Source organism: Drosophila virilis, chromosome 2 (assembly GCF_030788295.1).
Source record: "Drosophila virilis strain 15010-1051.87 chromosome 2, Dvir_AGI_RSII-ME, whole genome shotgun sequence".
Lineage (NCBI taxonomy): Eukaryota > Metazoa > Arthropoda > Insecta > Diptera > Drosophilidae > Drosophila > Drosophila virilis.
Window position 1 is genome coordinate 35,876,138 of NC_091544.1, and position 19,445 is coordinate 35,895,582.

Genomic DNA, 19,445 nt, shown 5'->3' on the forward strand with positions numbered 1-19,445 from the left:
GCGATGCCGTTCAATCACCCAAGTCATATGTATTTCTTCTCTTGCTGTCTAAACGGTCAAGCGTGTCGCGAACCCGAACAAAAATGAAGGCGAATTTGGACCAGCGTCCCAGCGGCTTCTACTGGTCGTCCAGTCACACACATTTTTGTATGTGTATGTGTGTGTTTAGCGCCTGAAAAACAAAAATCACAGAAGCTTCAAATCTTGTCAAATTTGCAAGGCACATGCAGTCAGGCAACCAACATGCACACAAGCGTATAAATTCTTCTATTCATATTCAAAATATGCAAGTATACGTGAAAACCAGTTCAAAATATTTTAAATGCACACATGCCAGCGCTTAGGTACCCTTACCAACGATAACGAGCTAAAATGCAGGGATTTCGCGACGATGTTGCAAACCTGTACATGTACACGGGAAAATACACAAGCTGAAAGAGCTCTGAAAGTAAGCCAATTCATTTTCCTGCGGTATTCGCGAATAAAAAAGAGCAGCGATGCCGTTCTATCACCCAAGTCATATGTATTCCTTTCTCTCTTGCTGTCCGAGCGTATGTCGAACCTGAACAAAAACGAAGGCGAATTTGGCCGCATATAAAACGAGACGCCCCAGTGTCTTCTACTGGTTGTCCGGCTTATATGTTGCTTGGTAAGTGGTGGCTTATAACAAGTCTGTCAATGAATTGGATTTTCTGTTGTACAAGTAACAATAAGAATTAATATTATTAATATTCCTGGAAGGACATTACAGAAGCATCATATATAATTAAGAATATTAAGACTTACAAGAGAAAACAACTTACCACAAACTTTGGGAATCCAAATAACAAGACAAAGAAATTTATAAAGTCACATAAGAACAGTAACGTATATACATCGGTAGATAAACGTGCCTTGTGAAGTAGAGCAAGAAAAAATTTATTTATTGCAGATGAAGGTCCACCTTTGTGTCTGTGGGTTGGAGATTATAATATTTGTATTAATTTTCAGTTTAATAAAATGTTAAGGAAATTATCGAAATCTAACGATAAGCTCAATAGTGGAGATAAACCTATTCCAAATGAAAAACCTTATTGGATCATTTGGTTGCAAAGAGTCTCCCATAAAGTTATACAAATAAATAGTGAATGGACATATAGACTTTGAAGGTATAAGTGTTATGACATATATAAAGTCATCTTGAAATAAGTAAGGCTTAGTCACGGATATTCTGAACCTATTTCTAACAACACCCAATGCATTTCACGCCGCGCGCATTTTTATACCCCGAACACATTAAAAGTGGGTAAAAGGGTATATTGTATTTGTGCAAAATCCAAATGTATGTAACAGGCAGAAGGAAGTACCTCCTTCCCCATAAAGTATTTATATTCTTGATCAGCACCAATAGCCGAGTCGATCTAGCCATGTCCGTCTGTCTGTCTGTCCGTCTGTTCGTATGTATGAACGCAAGGGTCTCAGAATCATCGTTTCCGATGGTCGATAGTGTACTCCACTTCCAAGCAATCGATAATAATCGATATCGAAATTATGGTTTTTTAAGCAAATTGGTAAATAATAAGAGCTTAATTTTATGCCTATCACCACCTCCCCGCTACTACCTTAAATCAAGATAATAACCCAACTGCTATTGCCATTTAAGCCACAATTTAAACGCAATTGACTTTTTGAGAATACACAAATATTCTATGATACTATAAGTAATGCTGTAAAAAATTCATGAAGATCGGTTAAGAAATACGAGTTTGCGGCACCAGCGCAAATTCGAAGAACATCAGTATGAATGTACACACACATATTCATATATTCTGTTTCGTATTCATCAAAATCATTATAATTGCGACTGTATTGTTTGCTGTGCTACTATTTTATTGGTTTTTTTTCTCACTAAGACTCAAATATTGATGTGGCTGTTGAGTAGAGGCGGTGTCAAGTTGTGTTGTCAGTCGCAAGCTTGAGACCTATTGGGGAAACCATTTTTTTTTTTTTGGGCTGGTGTGGCTGTTGAGGAGAGACGGCAGCAAGTAGTGCGGTTACTTGGCTGGTTGGCAATAAAAGTTGGGTTATTAACTTGATTTATAGCTGTGGGGTGGTAGCGGGGAGGCGGCAATAGGTATAAAATGAAAGATACTTGACATATATATAATATTCTAGAAGCAACATATCATGTTTTGTGACTCTAGCTCTTATTATGTACCCAATTTGCTCAAAAATCAGGATGTCGATATCGATTGCTTGGAAACGGAGTAAGTTATCGATTATCGGAAACAAACTCGATCTGCGCAGGCACTAGGAGGACCGATATCAAAAATTTTAAGTCTCTAACTCTTATAGGTTCTGAGATCCTTGCGTTCATACATACGGACATACGGACAGACAGACAGACGGACATGGCTAGATCGACTTGGCTATTGGTGTTGATCAAGAATATATATACTTTATTGGGTCGATGCTTCCTTCTGCCTGTTACAAACATTTGCATTTTGCACAAATAAAATATAACCTTATTCCCATTTTTAATGAGTTCAGGGTATAAAAAACTACGTTGGTGGAATAATAATCTTGGGAATCTACGGGAAAGGAAGTAACAGCTCTGGCAAGCCTATAAGCATAGAATGAAAGACGCGAATCTTATTGCCAATAAAATCGATCGAATGCTCTCTTCAAGCGTGCAGTTAAAATAGCCAAGAGGAGTGCTTTGGTACCTTCACATCCAACATAACACCTCAGTCTACATCAAAACAAATTTGGCCTGACATAAAATCACTTGTGGGAATCCCAGCCCCGCAGTTAAAATGCATCAACTCGAACAACAGTTTAATAACCTTCCCTTTTGATATAGCCAACGAATTTTCCAAAAATTAGTCAGACTATTCGAAGAACAGTAACTTTGATAACGTATACATTCGACCAATGAAATTATCCCTTGAATATTTGCACTCTCCCAGCAGCTTTAGCTTGTCAGCCAGGCAACTCGAATTCGACCTCACAGAACTTGAGCTCGTAACTGCGCTACAAAAAGCCAAGGGTAATACACCCGGTCACGACCGTATTTCATATCCTATGCTAAAGCAGGTACCGGCCATCAGGCAAGGCAGAGCTTTTAAGGTTTTATAATTGCATGTTTAAGGTGGGCCGGTATCCCCATTCATGGAAATCGCAGTTATAGTGCCTATTCCAAAGCAAAACAAGACGTCTTCTTAAATTTCCAGTTACCGACCTATTTTCTTTCTTTCAAGAATGGCCAAAACTTTCAAGAAAATGATAGCTCGCAGACTCTTGTGGTATATTACCACAAATAAATTCATAAGATCAATTCAAACCCAAGCACAGCACGATGGATTCCCTCCTGCAGTTGCAGCGATTCGTATCATATGCTCTTTCGACCAAAAATCATGTCACCTTTTCGGCGACTGATTTTGAAAAACCATTTGATCGCTTCGAAGTTCATTCAGTTATTCAACAGCTCGCCAAGTGGGGGTGAGTGTGAAAATCTTCAGTATAGTGAAGGATTTTATGACCCGGCGCTCATTTCGGGCTGGGATCAACAACGCTAGGATCCAACTACCACAATCTGCACAACGGCATTCCTCAAGGATCGCCGTTGTTTGTAATTTTTATTTATTATCGCATTTAAAGAAAATCACAGAATTTGTTTGAAATATAAGGAAATTAGGATTATAATGTACGCAGATGATGCCATAATATTCATTAAAATTAAGGACATTGTTAAATTTAATATAATTTTTAGTAATATACTTAATGAAATTTATAATTGGGGGCTAGTCTCTGGTGCAACCCTTTCACCTAATAAATGTAAAATCCTGCAAATCTGCAAAAAAAAAAAACCGACGTACATACACTAGTTTGAGCTTTAATAATTTTGCCATAGAATGCGTCCAGGCTCTTAGGATACTCGGAGTATATTTCGATAAGAGAATGACTTAAATTAATTAAATTAAATACCTTACCTCTAAAAACTCACTAATTAACAATAATCTCACAATGCATTGCCAATATATGGTTGGCGTGCCAAGTCGAATGCTTAAGCCAGCCTGCCATACTGCTGTTTGCCGAAGTATTAATGCCTTTCCAACATCCCCAATAAGGTACATTCTAGTGGTAGCTGGTCTGCCCTCTATCGAGGACAAAATTATATAAACGACAACTAAACTTATACCAAAACTTTTCTGCTCCCCAAACCAACTGCTTCAAAATGATATGCATAAGGCTGTTAATAAGAGAATAAAATGCAAGTACCACACTACGTCGATGCGCCGCCCTCTCCAGGGAACTAAACATTTTACCACCACCTTCGGCTAGAAAGCCAACAGCACCACTGTGGCTTCTGCGCACATCTTCCATCAACACCGCCAAAAAATAGCACCAATGCTGAATTTCCCGTAAGCTATTTGCCGAAGAGTCAGGCAAACCAATTTATAAAAACTTAACTTGGTTATTCAGTGACAAACAGACGATATCAATATGTTTTCAATCGTCGATCAAAATGGCAAAACTATTACAGCTCGATGCCACCCAGAATAATGCTCGATATTCTCGGCGGAAGCAGTAGCCATTCTAAATGCTATAAGCTACACTCAAAGAAAATCTGGAAAATTTAACATCTGCACCGACAGTCTGTCTAGTGTCGATATGGCATCGACAACATTTTCAACTCCAACCCAACAATTGTCTAGATTCGGGACACACTTATAAGAAGAAAAAAAAAAACTGCATTTCCCTGTCAACTTTTCTTGATCGAATTGTGCATTCTTCGTTCGCCTTCGCATCGGACATTGCACCCACATCCTATATACTTGCCGAATACTGGAAAAGATACGGAGAACCCACTTCCCTAACTCATTACCATCGACTTACTTATCCCTAGTCTCGCCCTCTAACATAGATAAGACTCACAACTTTATTAAGGCACGTAACTTAACCAGTCAAATATAAAAGCAATTATTTTAAGGAGAGCTGATGGCCTGGACGATAGCGCTCTTTTTGTGGTACCAAATTATAGTATTAAATATAATATTAATAATAATAAGAAGAAACTAGTTGTCTAGTTGCAGTTCGTCTAAGCCAGAACCTTTTCACCTACTTCAAAGACTCTGTGGCCTGCAGGATGAGTTCGAACGTGTCAATTATACCCTTTTGTAGCTTTAAGCACCTAGCTATTATCAAAAGAGTGCTGTGAAAGCCTTCTACCTGTCCATTAGACGTGCTATGAGAGGAAGGCTTGTTTACCACGCTGACGCCGTAATTATTTAATAGCAGAGACCTGATTGTCTCTGACATGAATGCGAGGTCATTGTCGCAATATACCTGCTTAGCCGAAGGGAAAATATTCCTTAAATTTATCAGGGGCGGTCACGAGCCACCGCAAACTTTGAGAATTTGTCCACGCAAGTCAAAAAGAATTTTTTGTCTGTCGAGAAAATGTCGATATGTAACATTTCTCCTGTTTTTGAGGGAAGTTGCGTTGGTCAAATTCCTGCTGCTTTGGGTGTCCTTCGTATTTATCTTTTGTACCAATGTAACAGATAACGACCCCCTCATTAGCCAATTTGGTCATTTTAGGAAAATAGTATTCCGTCATAACCAGTTTCACATTCTCCTGAGCCTGCCTATGGGCTCGATTGTGTTCCTTAGTGAAGATTTCTCTTCTATCACGGACGTCAAACGTGTCGGCCACGAAGTTTTTGCAATACCGAAATCTCGTGGTCGGAAAGGATTGGGAGAGTACAGTAAAACGCTTTAACCACATTTGGGTTAATGACGGTCTTTACTGTTTCGTTTAGGGTGTCCTTATCGACGAAATTTATTATGTTCCGTTTTTTTTCGATGAAAAGTATGAAATTCCTCTTCAGAAGAAAGCGTGCCTCTTGTAATGCCATATGGTTCCGAAAGCAGTTTATCGGTTTCTCCGTCAAATCGATTGTGTAAGACAGGGACAATTCATTGTAAATTGTAACCGCGTCAGAATCTAGCTCATCGCGATTGCCCTGCGTGGCGTTCACGTTCTCATGAGTAAGTGCGTCAGCAACATGATTCTCTTTGCCAGGCTTATATAAAAGCCTGGCCCCTGCTTCATAAACTTAAACGCTTTTCAGCGATTTATTTTTGCATTGGAATTGCTCTCGGGTACCGAGAACTTAAGAGGCTGGTGGTCAGTAATAATGTTTATATCTTTAGCCCCGTAAAGAAAGTGTCGTAGTTTGTTAGCGTTAGTAGCGTAGTTTGCTTCTGTAGTATGTATATGCCTTAAAAGAACACCCTATATAAAGTATGTGGCACTTTGTCACATACAATAACAATTATACATAAAACAAGCCCAGAGCCACTTTATATATTGGCTCTGGCTCATATTACGCAGCGCAGGTCACTAGGCTCTCTAGCTGACCGTTTATGCTTAAGCTGCACTTCCCACGCTCCGTCTGAGCGCATTCCATGAGCAACATATATGCTTACTAACACAGGCATATGCAAGCTACTCACTTTCCCTCTCTTTGTAGCTGTTAACCAATAACAGCATAAGTATATACATGTATCCATAGGCTAAGTGTATTATATTGACTTTAAATAAATTTATTCTATTTCAATAACCAACTAAAACTACAAATTACAGAGTGAGTAGAGTGCGCCAATGGGAAAACACAGGGGTGCTCAGAAAACTAAAAAAATAGGAAGAATAGCCCACATTAAGTGGCTATTATACACAAAATCACCCCCAACTGCTCAGGCAACATTCCAAAAGTTACAGGCAGAATAAGATTTTCTAAAAAGTAGCCTAATAAAATAGAATCCCATTAACTCAACTCACTACTCTATTAGCAATATATGTAAGAAATAAGTAATAATACCACCACCGCCGTCTCAGATCCCAAAGATGAAACAAACATGCCTTAACGACTGCACTGGATCGCTCTTCAGTGGAGCATACAACTCAACGTCAATCCCCATTCATGGAAATCGCAGTTATAGTGCCTATTCCAAAGCGAAACAAGACGTCTTCTTAAATTTCCAGTTACCGACCTATTTTCTTTCTTTCAAGAATGGCCAAAACTTTCAAGAAAATGATAGCTCGCAGACTTTTGTGGTATATTACCAAAAATAAATTCATAAGATCAATTCAAACCCAAGCACAGCACGATGGATCCCTCCTGCAGTTGCAGCGATTCGTATCATATGCTCTTTCGACCAAAAATCATGTCACCTTTTCGGCGACTGATTTTGAAAAACATTTGATCGCTTCGAAGTTCATTCAGTTCTTCAACAGCTCGCCAAGTGGGGGTGAGTGTGAAAATCTTCAGTATAGTGAAGGATTTTATGACCCGGCGCTCATTTCGGGGTGGGATCAACAACGCTAGGATCCAACTACCACAATCTGCACAACGGCATTCCTCAAGGATCGCCGCTGTTTGTAATTTTTATTTATTATCGCATTTAAAGAAAATCACAGAATTTGTTTGAAATATAAGGAAATTAGGATTATAATGTACGCAGATGATGCCATAATATTCAGTAAAATTAAGGACATGCTTCAAAATGATATGCATAAGGCTGTTAATAAGAGAATAAAATGCAAGTACCACACTACGTCGATGCGCCGCCCTCTCCAGGGAACTAAACATTTTACCACCACCTTTGGCTAGAAAGCCAACAGCACCACTGTGGCTTCTGCGCACATCTTCCATCAACACCGCGCTACGCCAATATCCAAAGAATAGCACCAATGGTGAATTTCCCGTAAGCTATTTGCCGAAGAGTCAGGCAAACCAATTTATTAAAACTTAACTAGGTTATTCATTGATGCTACAAACAGACGATATCAATGCGTTTGCAAGCGTCGATCAAAATGGCAAAACTATTACAGCTCGATGCCTCCCAGAATAATGCTTGATATTCTCGGCGGAAGCAGTAGCCATTCTAAATAATATAAGCTACACTCAAAGAAAATCTGGAAAATTTAACATCTGCACCGACAGTCTGTCTAGTGTCGATATGGCATCGACAACATTTTCAACTCCAACCCAACAATTGTCTAGATTCGGGACACACTTATAAGAAGCTCCGCAAAAGGTATTATTGTATTATTACAAAAAAAAAAAATGCATTTCCCTGTCAACTTTTCTTGATCGAATTGTGCAATCTTCGTTCGCCTTCGAATCGGACATTGCACCCACATCCTATATACTTGCCGAATACTGGAAAAGATACGGAGAACCCACTTCCCTAACTCATTACCATCGACTTACTTATCCCTAGTCTCGCCCTCTAACATAGATAAGACTCACAACTTTATTAAGGCACGTAACTTAACCAGTCAAATATAAAAGCAATTATTTTAAGGAGAGCTGATGGCCTGGACGATAGCGCTCTTTTTGTGGTACCAAATTATAGTATTATTTATAATATTATTAATAATAATAAGAAACTAGTTGCCTAGTTGCGGTTCGTCTAAGCCAGAACCTTTTCACCTACTTCAAAGACTCTGTGGCCTGCAGGATGAGTTCGACCGTGTCAATTATACCCTTTGTAGCTTTAAGCACCTAGCTATTATCAAAAGAGTGCTGTGAAAGCCTTCTGCCTGTCCATTAGACGTGCTATGAGAGGAAGGCTTGTTTACTACGCTGACGCCGTAATTATTTAAAAGCATATTTAATAGTATATGCCTTAAAAGAACACCCTATATAAAGTATGTGGCACTTTGTCACATACAATAACAATTATACATAAAACAATCCCAGAGCCACTTTATATATTGGCTCTGGCTCATATTACGCAGCGCAGGTCACTAGGTTCTCTAGCTGACCGTTTATGTTTAAGCTGCACTTCCCACGCTCCGTCTGAGCGCATTCCATGAGCAACATATATGCTTACTAACACAGGCATATGCAAGCTACTCACTTTCCCTCTCTTTGTAGCTGTTAACCAATATCAGCATAAGTATCCATAGGCTAAGTGTATTATATTGACTTTAAATAAATGTATTCTATTTCAATAACCAACCAAAACTACAAATTACAGAGTGAGTAGAGTGCGCCAATGGGAAAACACAGGGGTGGTCAGAAAACTAAAAAATAGAAAGAATAGCCCACATTAAGTGGCTATTATACACAAAATCACCCCCACCTGCTTAGGCAACATTCCAAAAGTTACAGGCAAATAAGATTTTTAGAATCTAGCCTAATAAAAAAGAACCCCATTGACTCAACTCACTACTCTATTAGCAATATATGTAAGAAACAAGTAATAATACCACCACCGCCGTCTCAGATCCCAAAGATGAAACAAACATGCCTTAACGACTGCACTGGATCGCTCTTTAGTGGAGCATACAACTCAACGTGCATGACGAATACGACCTGTGCGATGACCGGCACCGGCCCCGCCTGAGCTCATAGGCCCAGAACATCAGCAGCAGCCAATCAATAAGCGCGAAAGCCACACTGCCACTTGCGTCAACGAGGGAGCATCAGCGTGCCACATCCGGCGACGCCTAGCTGATGCAGCGGACGAGCATCTGATGCAGCATAACTGCACTTATTATTATTAATAAACATAAAAATTGTTGTAAAATTGAGCACAATCTTTTCTGCCCGATTTGAAGCATAGCCCATAAGGCTATGCGAAACGGTAGGTAGGATCCTGTGAAAACCATAATTATGCTATGTATGAGGATAATTAAATAAGTAAAACCAAATTTCAATCGCAAAATAAGCCATATATATATGGCATAAGATCATCAATACACTTAGAAAACAGATCCAAAATGGGTTTAGTAGATATCAAGACAGTGGACTCCACTGCTAATGTTATAAATAAAGTTGAAGTCGAGACTCCAGATCAAAAGCTTATTGTAACATTGTCAATAATAATAGTAATCATAATGTGCATAAAAATGTTTTATAAAATTTAGAAACTGCACAACAAATGTTTAAAAAATAAATACTTACGCAAAAATGTTAAAATGTTTTAGAAATATAAAATATAAGAATGTATACAATGAGATATAAAATAATTAAATTAAACTAAAAATGACATATATAAAAATTGAAAAAAAGGGATAATCAGAAGATTCTTAAAAATGGACACAATAGAAGCCATTAGTGAGGTCTATGTTAGAGATACCTATTCTAATGAAAGAATTCAAAAATTGGTCTCAACGACCCCAGTAAGCATATATGAATTAGAAACTTTATGTATGGATACATTTCATTTAGATTTATCACCGTTACTCCATTGTACAAAAATACAAAAGGGATAGTATGACCCGGGTATACAAATTAGGTCGACCATTGAAGAGCATCCAATCCTACGAGCTTAATTGAGGAGTGGCAGCATAAACTCACAAGCTTACAGAGAGTCCCAACTTCAGACATTTTACAACGCCTAAAGGATAATCTGGTAAGCTTAAACGAAAAATACTATCTCCAGCTTTATTTACCATCGGCGTTAAACACGCCGATAACATTTGATAAGTCACTGTTGACAAACTCAAATGAAAACCACCAAATAGATAATAATAAAATTAGTAAACATGGCTCAGACAGTTGTAGAGTTTTTTAAATTAGCCTCGTCACTCTTACCAGAGTTCGATGGAAAGGCCGAAAGCCTACAAAGTTTTTTGGATGCATTGAATCTAATAGATTCCTTAAAAGGCACCCACGAACTAACTGCAGTTAGCATAATAAAGACTAAGCTGAAGAGCCACGCTACAAATTTGATAAGTAATGAGCAGACAATTCTTAACATTATGAATCAATTATCCAAAGCACTAAAAGGAAAATCTGTAGACAGTCAATCTAAACCTTGTGTTACGGGGCGAAGTGAAAATAGCTGTTGACTAAGTCCTACTGGATCTCGCATTTTTTCTGTAAGCAGCCCTCGCTGCTTACACTGGAAGCGCACCGTTAGAATTAGTTTTTACATGATAAGTCGATCGCACGCAGCTGCACAAGCTGCATTTTTGTCGAGGCTCATTTTCGTTTTGTGCTTGCAGCTGAGCAGAAGTGAAAGAGAACAGAAGCGCGTGAGGAGCACGAATGTAAGTCTCATAATCATGTAAAATATAGGTTGTTAAATAATGAAAGAATAATAAAGATTTCAGCGTTCGAATTATATTATATCGTACCGCCTCGTACGAATCGAATTGAATCGAGTTGTTTCTTTCGACGCTAGAAGTCCCTGCCGAATACGCGCCCCGGCACGAGTCTCGGTGCCAACATTCTGAAATATTCTCTGCAGCAGAGAGTGTCCGAGGGATTTTCTGCTACGGCGGAGATTTCTGCGAAGCAAGCAACTTGCAAAGTCACAACCTTAGCTGCCTATAGAGAGACACGTGGTACAAGAGCTAGAGTCACAATTAGCAGCCATAACGTCAAAGCGGATTTCATAGTATTGGTATGGCGAGATGGCTGACGGTGATGAACAAGATGCAAGTGCGAGAAGGACGACAAGTAGTATTCAACCCGGTGGAACTGCAACGCTTGTAACGGCATGGTCAACGGGACAGGCTAACGGATCGCCTGTTCCTGCTGGAGTACAAGATAAAGTCGCCGGTGAAGAAAAATGTAGCGGGGCAGCAATCATAGAAACTTATAGCGGCTGTCCGTCTACGTCGTCCGCTGCTACTGGTCCAAGGGACAGTTCCACAATGCAGCAAAGAACTGAGAAAGTAGGAGCTCTTTTCGACCCTTTGGGATACCAGAACGTGATCTACAAGCAGAAACAGGTTGCGGCTAATTGGAGTGTACACCCCAGTTTGCCATATCAAGCAAATACGGCGGTGTTTAACCAGGCTACGGAGCCCATTACTGCCGCGTACACGGGCCACACAGGTCTGGGAGCGCTCAATAGATCGATTGAGCACGTGCCACGGCAGCAATTTGACAATGCGCATTGTAATAAAGCGACGCCGTGGAATGGATCGCTGCCACCTGCGCAAATCAGCGCGCGACATGTCAATTTTTACAGGCAAACCAGAGGAATGGTCGATCTTTATCAGCAATTATGAGCAATCCACAGAGAGATGTGGATTCAGCAACGAGGAAAATCTCATCAGGCTTTAGAAGTGCCTCAGAGGGCAAGCCCTGGATGCGGCGCGTGGAAACTTATGATCCCAGCTACAGTGCCGTATGCTATAGGCACGATGCGAATGTTGTATGGCCGCTCTGAAATAGTACATGCTGCTCTGCAGTAAAAGCTCCGAGAGGAACCAGCAATATGGTAGGACAACTTGAACACCGTTATCCGACTGGCGCTAGCTGTCCAAAACTTCTGCGCAACGATAGCGGCCATTGGTATGCACGAATATCTTTACGATCCCACGCTGCTGAGCGAGCTTGTTGCTGATATGCCCAGCAATATGAAATTGGATTGGGGCCGGCATCGAATGTCGAATGAAGGTAGCAGTTTGGCCATCTTTGATAACTGGCTGTTCAATGTGGCAATGTGCGCCACTATGGTCACGCCCCACGAGACACCACTGGCTAATAACGAAAAGAAAAGCTCCACGAAAACCACTAGAGAGCGAATTTTTGTGCACAACACGGTAGATAGCCCTGAGGGTTCTCAGCAACAATGTTCACAACAGAAACAGGAGAGGGTTTTATATGCGTAGTGCGCCGGTAACCACAGTCTATCAGATTGCGACGACTTCAGATCAATGGGTACAAATCAGCGCTGGGAAAGAAGGAAAAGAGGCTCTGTTTTTGCTGCTTTCTACGTCATCGTGCACAACAGTGTAAATCAAAGAAGAATTGTCATGTAGATGGATGCAAGTCAACGCACCATGTGCTGCTGCATACGCCTACCATGAGTGGTAGTAAAGTCGAGCACACGTGCCAAGGTAGCAACCACCGGATTAAGGCAAGTGAGTCTGCCGTTATGTTTCACGGCAGCTCCGCAAGTAAGACACTGTTTCGATATGTTCCAATCACGCTCTATAGTAAATCAAAAAGAGTGCGCGCATATGCATTAATGGATGAAGGAGCTGAGTGTACGTTAGTAGAAAGAGCGCTTGCAGACGAGCTGGAATTAGATGGTCCTGCGACCCAGCTGTGTCTTAAATGGACAGGGGACATAACCAAGAATGAACCTGAGTCAATGTCCGTGGCTGTGAGCATTTTAACTCCAGAACATAACGCAATACAGTATGCCTTAAAAAACGTGCGAGCAATAGCGAATTTGGACTTACCAGAGCAAAGTATCGGGCCACAGTTGGTCAAGCCTCGGAAGCAATATTTTCATTCCAAATTTTAATTCCAAATTATAAATACAACAAATTCAATAAAAATAATAAATCTTAACGACATTAAAATAGAAAAGCTAAGTGACTATGAATCAGTTCGTGCAATTAGAAAAGATCGCCAAGAAACGGTGATGAAAAAACTAAATAAGTACTTTCCCCCATTATTCAAACCACAACTAGAAGATCTCTGCACCAAGTATACAGACATATTCGGACTCGAAACAGAATCCATAACAAGCAATAATTTTTATAAACAGAAACTAAGACTAAAAGATACTGAGCCAGTTTACATTCAGAACTACAGAACTCTTCATAATCATAAAGAGGAAGTAAATAATCAAGTCGAAAAACTTATCTCGGATAAACTTGTAGAGCCGTCTGTATTGGAATATAACAGCCATATACATCTTGTCACAAAAAAAGGATTACCTGGTTCCGATACCAAGAGATGGCGATTAGTTATAGACTATCGTCATATTAACAAAAAACTCTTGTCTGACAAATTTCCACTCCCAAGAATAGATGATATTCTAGACCAATTAGGCAGATCAAAGTATTTCTCATGCTTACATTTAATGTCCGGTTTTCACCAAATATAATTAGAAGAAAACTCTAGAAATATAACGACTTTTTCAATAAGCAATGGCTTCTATCGTTTTACACGATTACCATATGTTCTAAAAATAGAGCCTAATTCTTTTCAAAGAATGATGACCATCGCTTTTTCCGGATTAGAGCTTTATAAACTTTCTTGTACATGGATGACTTAATCGTCATTGGTTGTTCCGAAAACCACATGATCAAAAACTTAACAAAAGTGTTTGTCTTGTGTAGGCAACACAACCTTAAATTACATCCAGAAAAATGTAAATTTTTCATGCACGAAGTGACTTTTTTAGGTCATAAGTGTACTGATCAAGGTATTATGCCAGATAACAAAAAATATGAGGTCATTGAAAAATAACCAGTCCCTACGGACGCTGATAGCGCTAGAAGATTTGTTGCATTTTGCAATTATTACAGACGTTTTATAAAAATAAACTTTGCAGATTATTCACTTCACATAACAAAATATGTAAAAGGACTGAAAAGTTTGAGTGGTCTGATGAATGCCAAAAAGCTTTCTATTCTCTCTCTATTTAAAAAAAGATCTTATGAAGCATACTTTACTAAAATACCCACATAAGCTATAAACTCTTTAAAATCTTCTTACTCTCCTGGCCGGACAATATTCCTAGTTGTCTACCCAAGGAGTGTAGTTCTTCCCTTTTTTATCCATTGCTAAAGCTTTTAAATTTATCCCTTGAAACTTCTGTCTTTTCATCTCTTTGGAAAGAATCTTATATCATTCTTCTTCACAAGAAAGGTGGGAAGTCTGATATATAAAATTACAGGGGCATTGCAGAACTGTCCGCTATTCCTAAATTATTTGAAAAAATAATCACTTCGAGTTTGCAGCATTTCTGCAAATCCCCTGTGTTTCCCCTGTTCAACATGGATTCGTAAAGAATCGGTCAACTACGACCAATCTGCTTGAGTTTACTTCCTTGGTAAATTATGCTTTCCTTTCGAATATGCAAACTGATGTCATTTACACTGACTTCAGTAAGGCGTTTGACTCTGTGCACCATGACATTTTACTTTTTAAACTTGACCGATAGGTTTTCCTCTGTCCCTTTTACTTTGGATTAATTCTTCTTTAAAAGGTAGGACCCAAAGAGTAATACTGAGATTGACTACCTCTAAAAGGGTCCACGTTACTTCTGGTGTTCCTCAAGGTAGTCTGGGAGCGCTCAATAGATCGATTGAGCACGTGCCACGGCAGCAATTTGACAATGCGCATTGTAATAAAGCGACGCCGTGGAATGGATCGCTGACACCTGCGTAAATCAGCGCGCGACATGTCAATTTTTACAGGCAAACCAGAGGAATGGTCGATCTTTATCAGCAATTATGAGCAATCCACAGAGAGATGTGGATTCAGCAACGAGGAAAATCTCATCAGGCTTCAGAAGTGCCTCAGAGGGCAAGCCCTGGATGCGGCGCGTGGAAACTTATGATCCCAGCTACAGTGCCGTATGCTATAGGCACATTGCGAATGTTGTATGGCCGCTCTGAAATAGTACATGCTGCTCTGCAGTAAAAGCTCCGAGAGGAACCAGCAATAAAGTAGGACAACTTGAACACCGTTATCCGACTGGCGCTAGCTGTCCAAACTACTGCGCAACGATAGCGGCCATTGGTATGCACGAATATCTTTACGATCCCACGCTGCTGAGCGAGCTTGTTGCTAAAATGCCCAGCAATATGAAATTGGATTGGGGCCGGCATCGAATGTCGAATGAAGGTAGTAGTTTGGCCACCTTTGATAACTGGCTGTTCAATGTGGCAATGTGCGCCACTATGGTCACGCCCCACGAGACACCACTGGCTGATAACGAAAAGAAAAGCTCCACGAAAACCACTAGAGAGCGAATTTTTGTGCAGAACACGGTAGATAGCCCTGAGGGTTCTCAGCAACAATGTTCACAACAGAAACAGGAGAGGGTTTTATGTGCGTAGTGCGCCGGTAACCACAGTCTATCAGATTGCGACGACTTCAGATCAATGGGTACAAATCAGCGCTGGGAAAGAAGGAAAAGAGGCTCTGTTTTTGCTGCTTTCTACGTCATCGTGCACAACAGTGTAAATCAAAGAAGAAGTGTCATGTAGATGGATGCAAGTCAACGCACCATGTGCTGCTGCATACGCCTACCATGAGTGGTAGTAAAGTCGAGCACACGTGCCAAGGTAGCAACCACCGGATTAAGGCAAGTGAGTCTGCCGTTATGTTTCACGGCAGCTCCGCAAGTAAGACACTGTTTCGATATGTTCCAATCACGCTCTATAGTAAATCAAAAAGAGTGCGCGCATATGCATTAATGGATGAAGGAGCTGAGTGTACGTTAGTAGAAAGAGCGCTTGCAGACGAGCTGGAATTAGATGGTCCTGCGACCCAGCTGTGTCTTAAATGGACAGGGGACATAGCCAAGAATGAACCTGAGTCAATGTCCGTGGCTGTGAGCATTTTAGCTCCAGAACATAACGCAATACAGTATGCCTTAAAAAACGTGCGAGCAATAGCGAATTTGGACTTACCAGAGCAAAGTATCGGGCCACAGTTGGTCAAGTCACGGAAGCACTTATCTACGCTTCCTATTTTGCCGTATAACAACGGCAAGGCACAGCTTATCATTGGTTTAGACAATATCAAATTAACTGCACCCTTGGAGAAACGAGAAGGTGAAAACGACGACGTCATAGCAGCGCGAAGCAGACTAGGATGGGCCGCCCCATTGTGGGAGACAGCACCACGCCTCGGCTGCTACATATTTGCCAGTGCAGTGCGGCGCGTGGGATGGATGAAGCTCTGAAGAACTATTTTTCAATTGAGTCACTAGGCGTGAGCGTTTCCTCACATCCGCTGAGATCCAAAGAGGACGAACGCTCGATGCAAATTATGGAGGCAACAACAACCTATCTGGAATACGAAAAGCCCTGGCAGACCGGCCTGTTATGGAGGTTCGATCGCATGCACCTGCCAGACTCTTATCAGATGGCTGTTAAGCGCCTGAAATGTTTAGAGGCAAAGATGTCAAAAGACCCACCACTAAAAGAGTTCATGATGAACACGATGCACGATTACAAACAGAAGGGATATATCCGCCGGTTGAAGGATAGTGAGTTAGTAGCTAACACTACATCGTGGTTTCTTCCTATCTTTACAGTCACCAATCCGAACAAGAAAAAGACGCGCCTGGTTTGGGATGCGGCTGCCAAAGTTAGTGGCATGCCGCTGAACGATTGTTTGTTGAAAGGTACAGATACACTAGCATATTTGATGGGGGTGCCAATACGCTTCCGAGAGCGTCCTATCGCAGTATCCGGCGGCATAACGGAAATGTTTCATCAAGTCAAGGTGCGCCTAGAAGACCAACCAGCACAGAAGTTTCTCTGGCGTGATGGAGATTCGTCACGCTTCCCCGAAACATACGTTATGCAAGTCATGACGTTTGGAGCATCCTGCTAGCCAGCTCTAGCGGAGCATCCGGATGCCGTAAAGGCGATTTGCGAAAACACATTTGTCGACGACTGGCTGCAGTCGGTGGATACTGGAGCTGAAATGATAAAAAGCTGAGACTGTAAAAAGGATTCATGCTAGTGGCGGCTTCGAGATGCGCCGCTGGACATCAAATTCGAAGCAATTTATACAGGCGCTGGAAGACGACTGTTAGGAGTTGGACAAGCGTATCAGCGCTCAGGATGAAGTGCAAGAGAAGGTCTCAGGCCTGTGGTGGCTACCTGCACAACATCTGTTGACGTTTGTAGTGACGCCGAACTTGCTTGCGAAGGCATCTAAGGAGCGCCCAACTAAAAGACGTGTTCTGAGTGTGATCATGTCTACTTTCGACCCGCTCGGGCTGCTAGGATTCTTTAATATACGCGCTAAGTTCATCCTTCAGAACATATGGCGATCCAATATCGGATGGGACGACGACCTTACCAACGAAGACGAAGCCGATTGGCAACACTGGCTTGATCTAATTTCAAATTTGAATGCCGTCCGCATTCCACGGTGCATGAAGTGGGTGAGCCGAACCCAGGCTGTGCAGATGCATACATTCGTTGACGCCAGTATGAATGCTTACGCCGCAGTTGTATTTTTGCGGGCTGAACTTGATGGCCAAGTACATTGCAGTTTGGTCGCCTCGAAAACGAGAGTAGCACCCCTAAAGCCCGTGTACATACCTCGAATGGAATGGAACAAAAGGAAATGTCGGTACGCATACATAGACGAGCATTCTGGACAGATTCAAAGGATGTGCTCTACTGTTTCCGTTCCGATGCTCGAAAGTTCCAGCAATTCGTAACGCTTCGGATAGGAGAGATTTTAGAAGAATCAGATGTGGACAGCTGGCGATGGGTACCATCGGGTCAAAACGTGGCAGACGATGGTACGAAATGGACTAAAACGCCTGAAATTCATGGCTCAACCAGGTGGTTTAATGGACCACCATTTTTGTATCTAGAAGAATCGCAGTGGCCACAATCGGAAATAGGCCCTGCATTAAGCATGTTGTACCATGCTGAAGAACAACCCAATCACACGTCGTCCTGGAGATGTATTCTGCCGGATCTGCAGCGTTTCAGCAAGCTAGAAAAATTGAGTGCCGTGCAGCTATGCGTACTGGATTTGCTACGGAATATTTCTAAGAAGGTTAGATTGGACGGAGGACTGGATCTGCAGAAGACGCTGCTCCTTAAAAGAAGCAATGAAATGGATGTGATTTTTATCCGAATTTGTCAAGAAGAGGAGTTTTATAGTGAGATCACCTGCTTAAGGTCGGGGCGCCGCTTAACCGATCGCAAAAGCTTGCTGTTTAAGTGCTCCCCTTATGTGGATGACTCGGGCATTCTACGTATTAAAGGACGGATAGACAATATAGAAGGAGTCGAAGTCTGCGTAAAACGCCCGATAATTCTGCCAAGACGACATCAATTGACGTATCTGCTGGTTGAGTTTTATCACCGCAGATATCGTCACCTACACAACGAAATCGTCGTAAATGAACTGCGGCAGCGGTACTGGGTTTGTGGCTTACGAGCTTTGGTGAGAGAAGTTTCCAATACCTGCCCAGCGTGCCGCTTACGACGCGCCCGCCCAAAGCCGCCAGGGATGGGCGACCTGCCAATCGAACGATTATCGCCCTATACTCCACCGTTCACATATACTGGAGTGGATTACTTCGGACCCTACGACATTGTCGTTGGACGGCGTCGCGAGAAGCGCTGGGGCGTGCTATTTACATGCCTCACGGTGCGCGCCGTTCACCTAGATATAGCTACGTCGCTCCCAACTGACTCATACTTATGCGTTCTGAAGTCGTTCGTGGCCCGACGCGGCTGCCCCCGCCGCATGCTGTCGGACAATGGCACAAATTTCAGAGGCCCTAGCGGAGTATTAAAAGATGAAATTGAACGTATATCGCCGGCTCTGATCGAGCGACAGTACTCAGAACTCGAGTTTACCTTTATCCCGCCAGGATCACCCCACATGGGAGGATCGTGGGAACGAATGGTGCGCTCTACAAAGTCAATACTGTCGGAAATTCTGCCGCCCTCTGGGTTACGAGGGGAGGTGCTACGA

At 41.6% G+C, this 19,445-nt stretch overlaps 1 protein-coding gene across 1 annotated transcript in view; it reads right to left on the minus strand.

Annotated features, from left to right (window-relative positions):
• Positions 1–725: 725 nt before the first annotated feature.
• The window catches only part of LOC26531740 (piezo-type mechanosensitive ion channel component), a 31,635-nt gene continuing 12,915 nt past the window's right edge, over positions 726–19,445 (minus strand). The window contains exons 8-9 of the mRNA XM_032433165.2: positions 804–951; positions 726–734 (exon numbers count right to left, since the gene is read on the minus strand). Of these exons, the coding sequence (XP_032289056.2) occupies positions 726–734; positions 804–951 (157 nt within the window). The remainder of the gene's footprint in view (positions 735–803; positions 952–19,445) is intronic.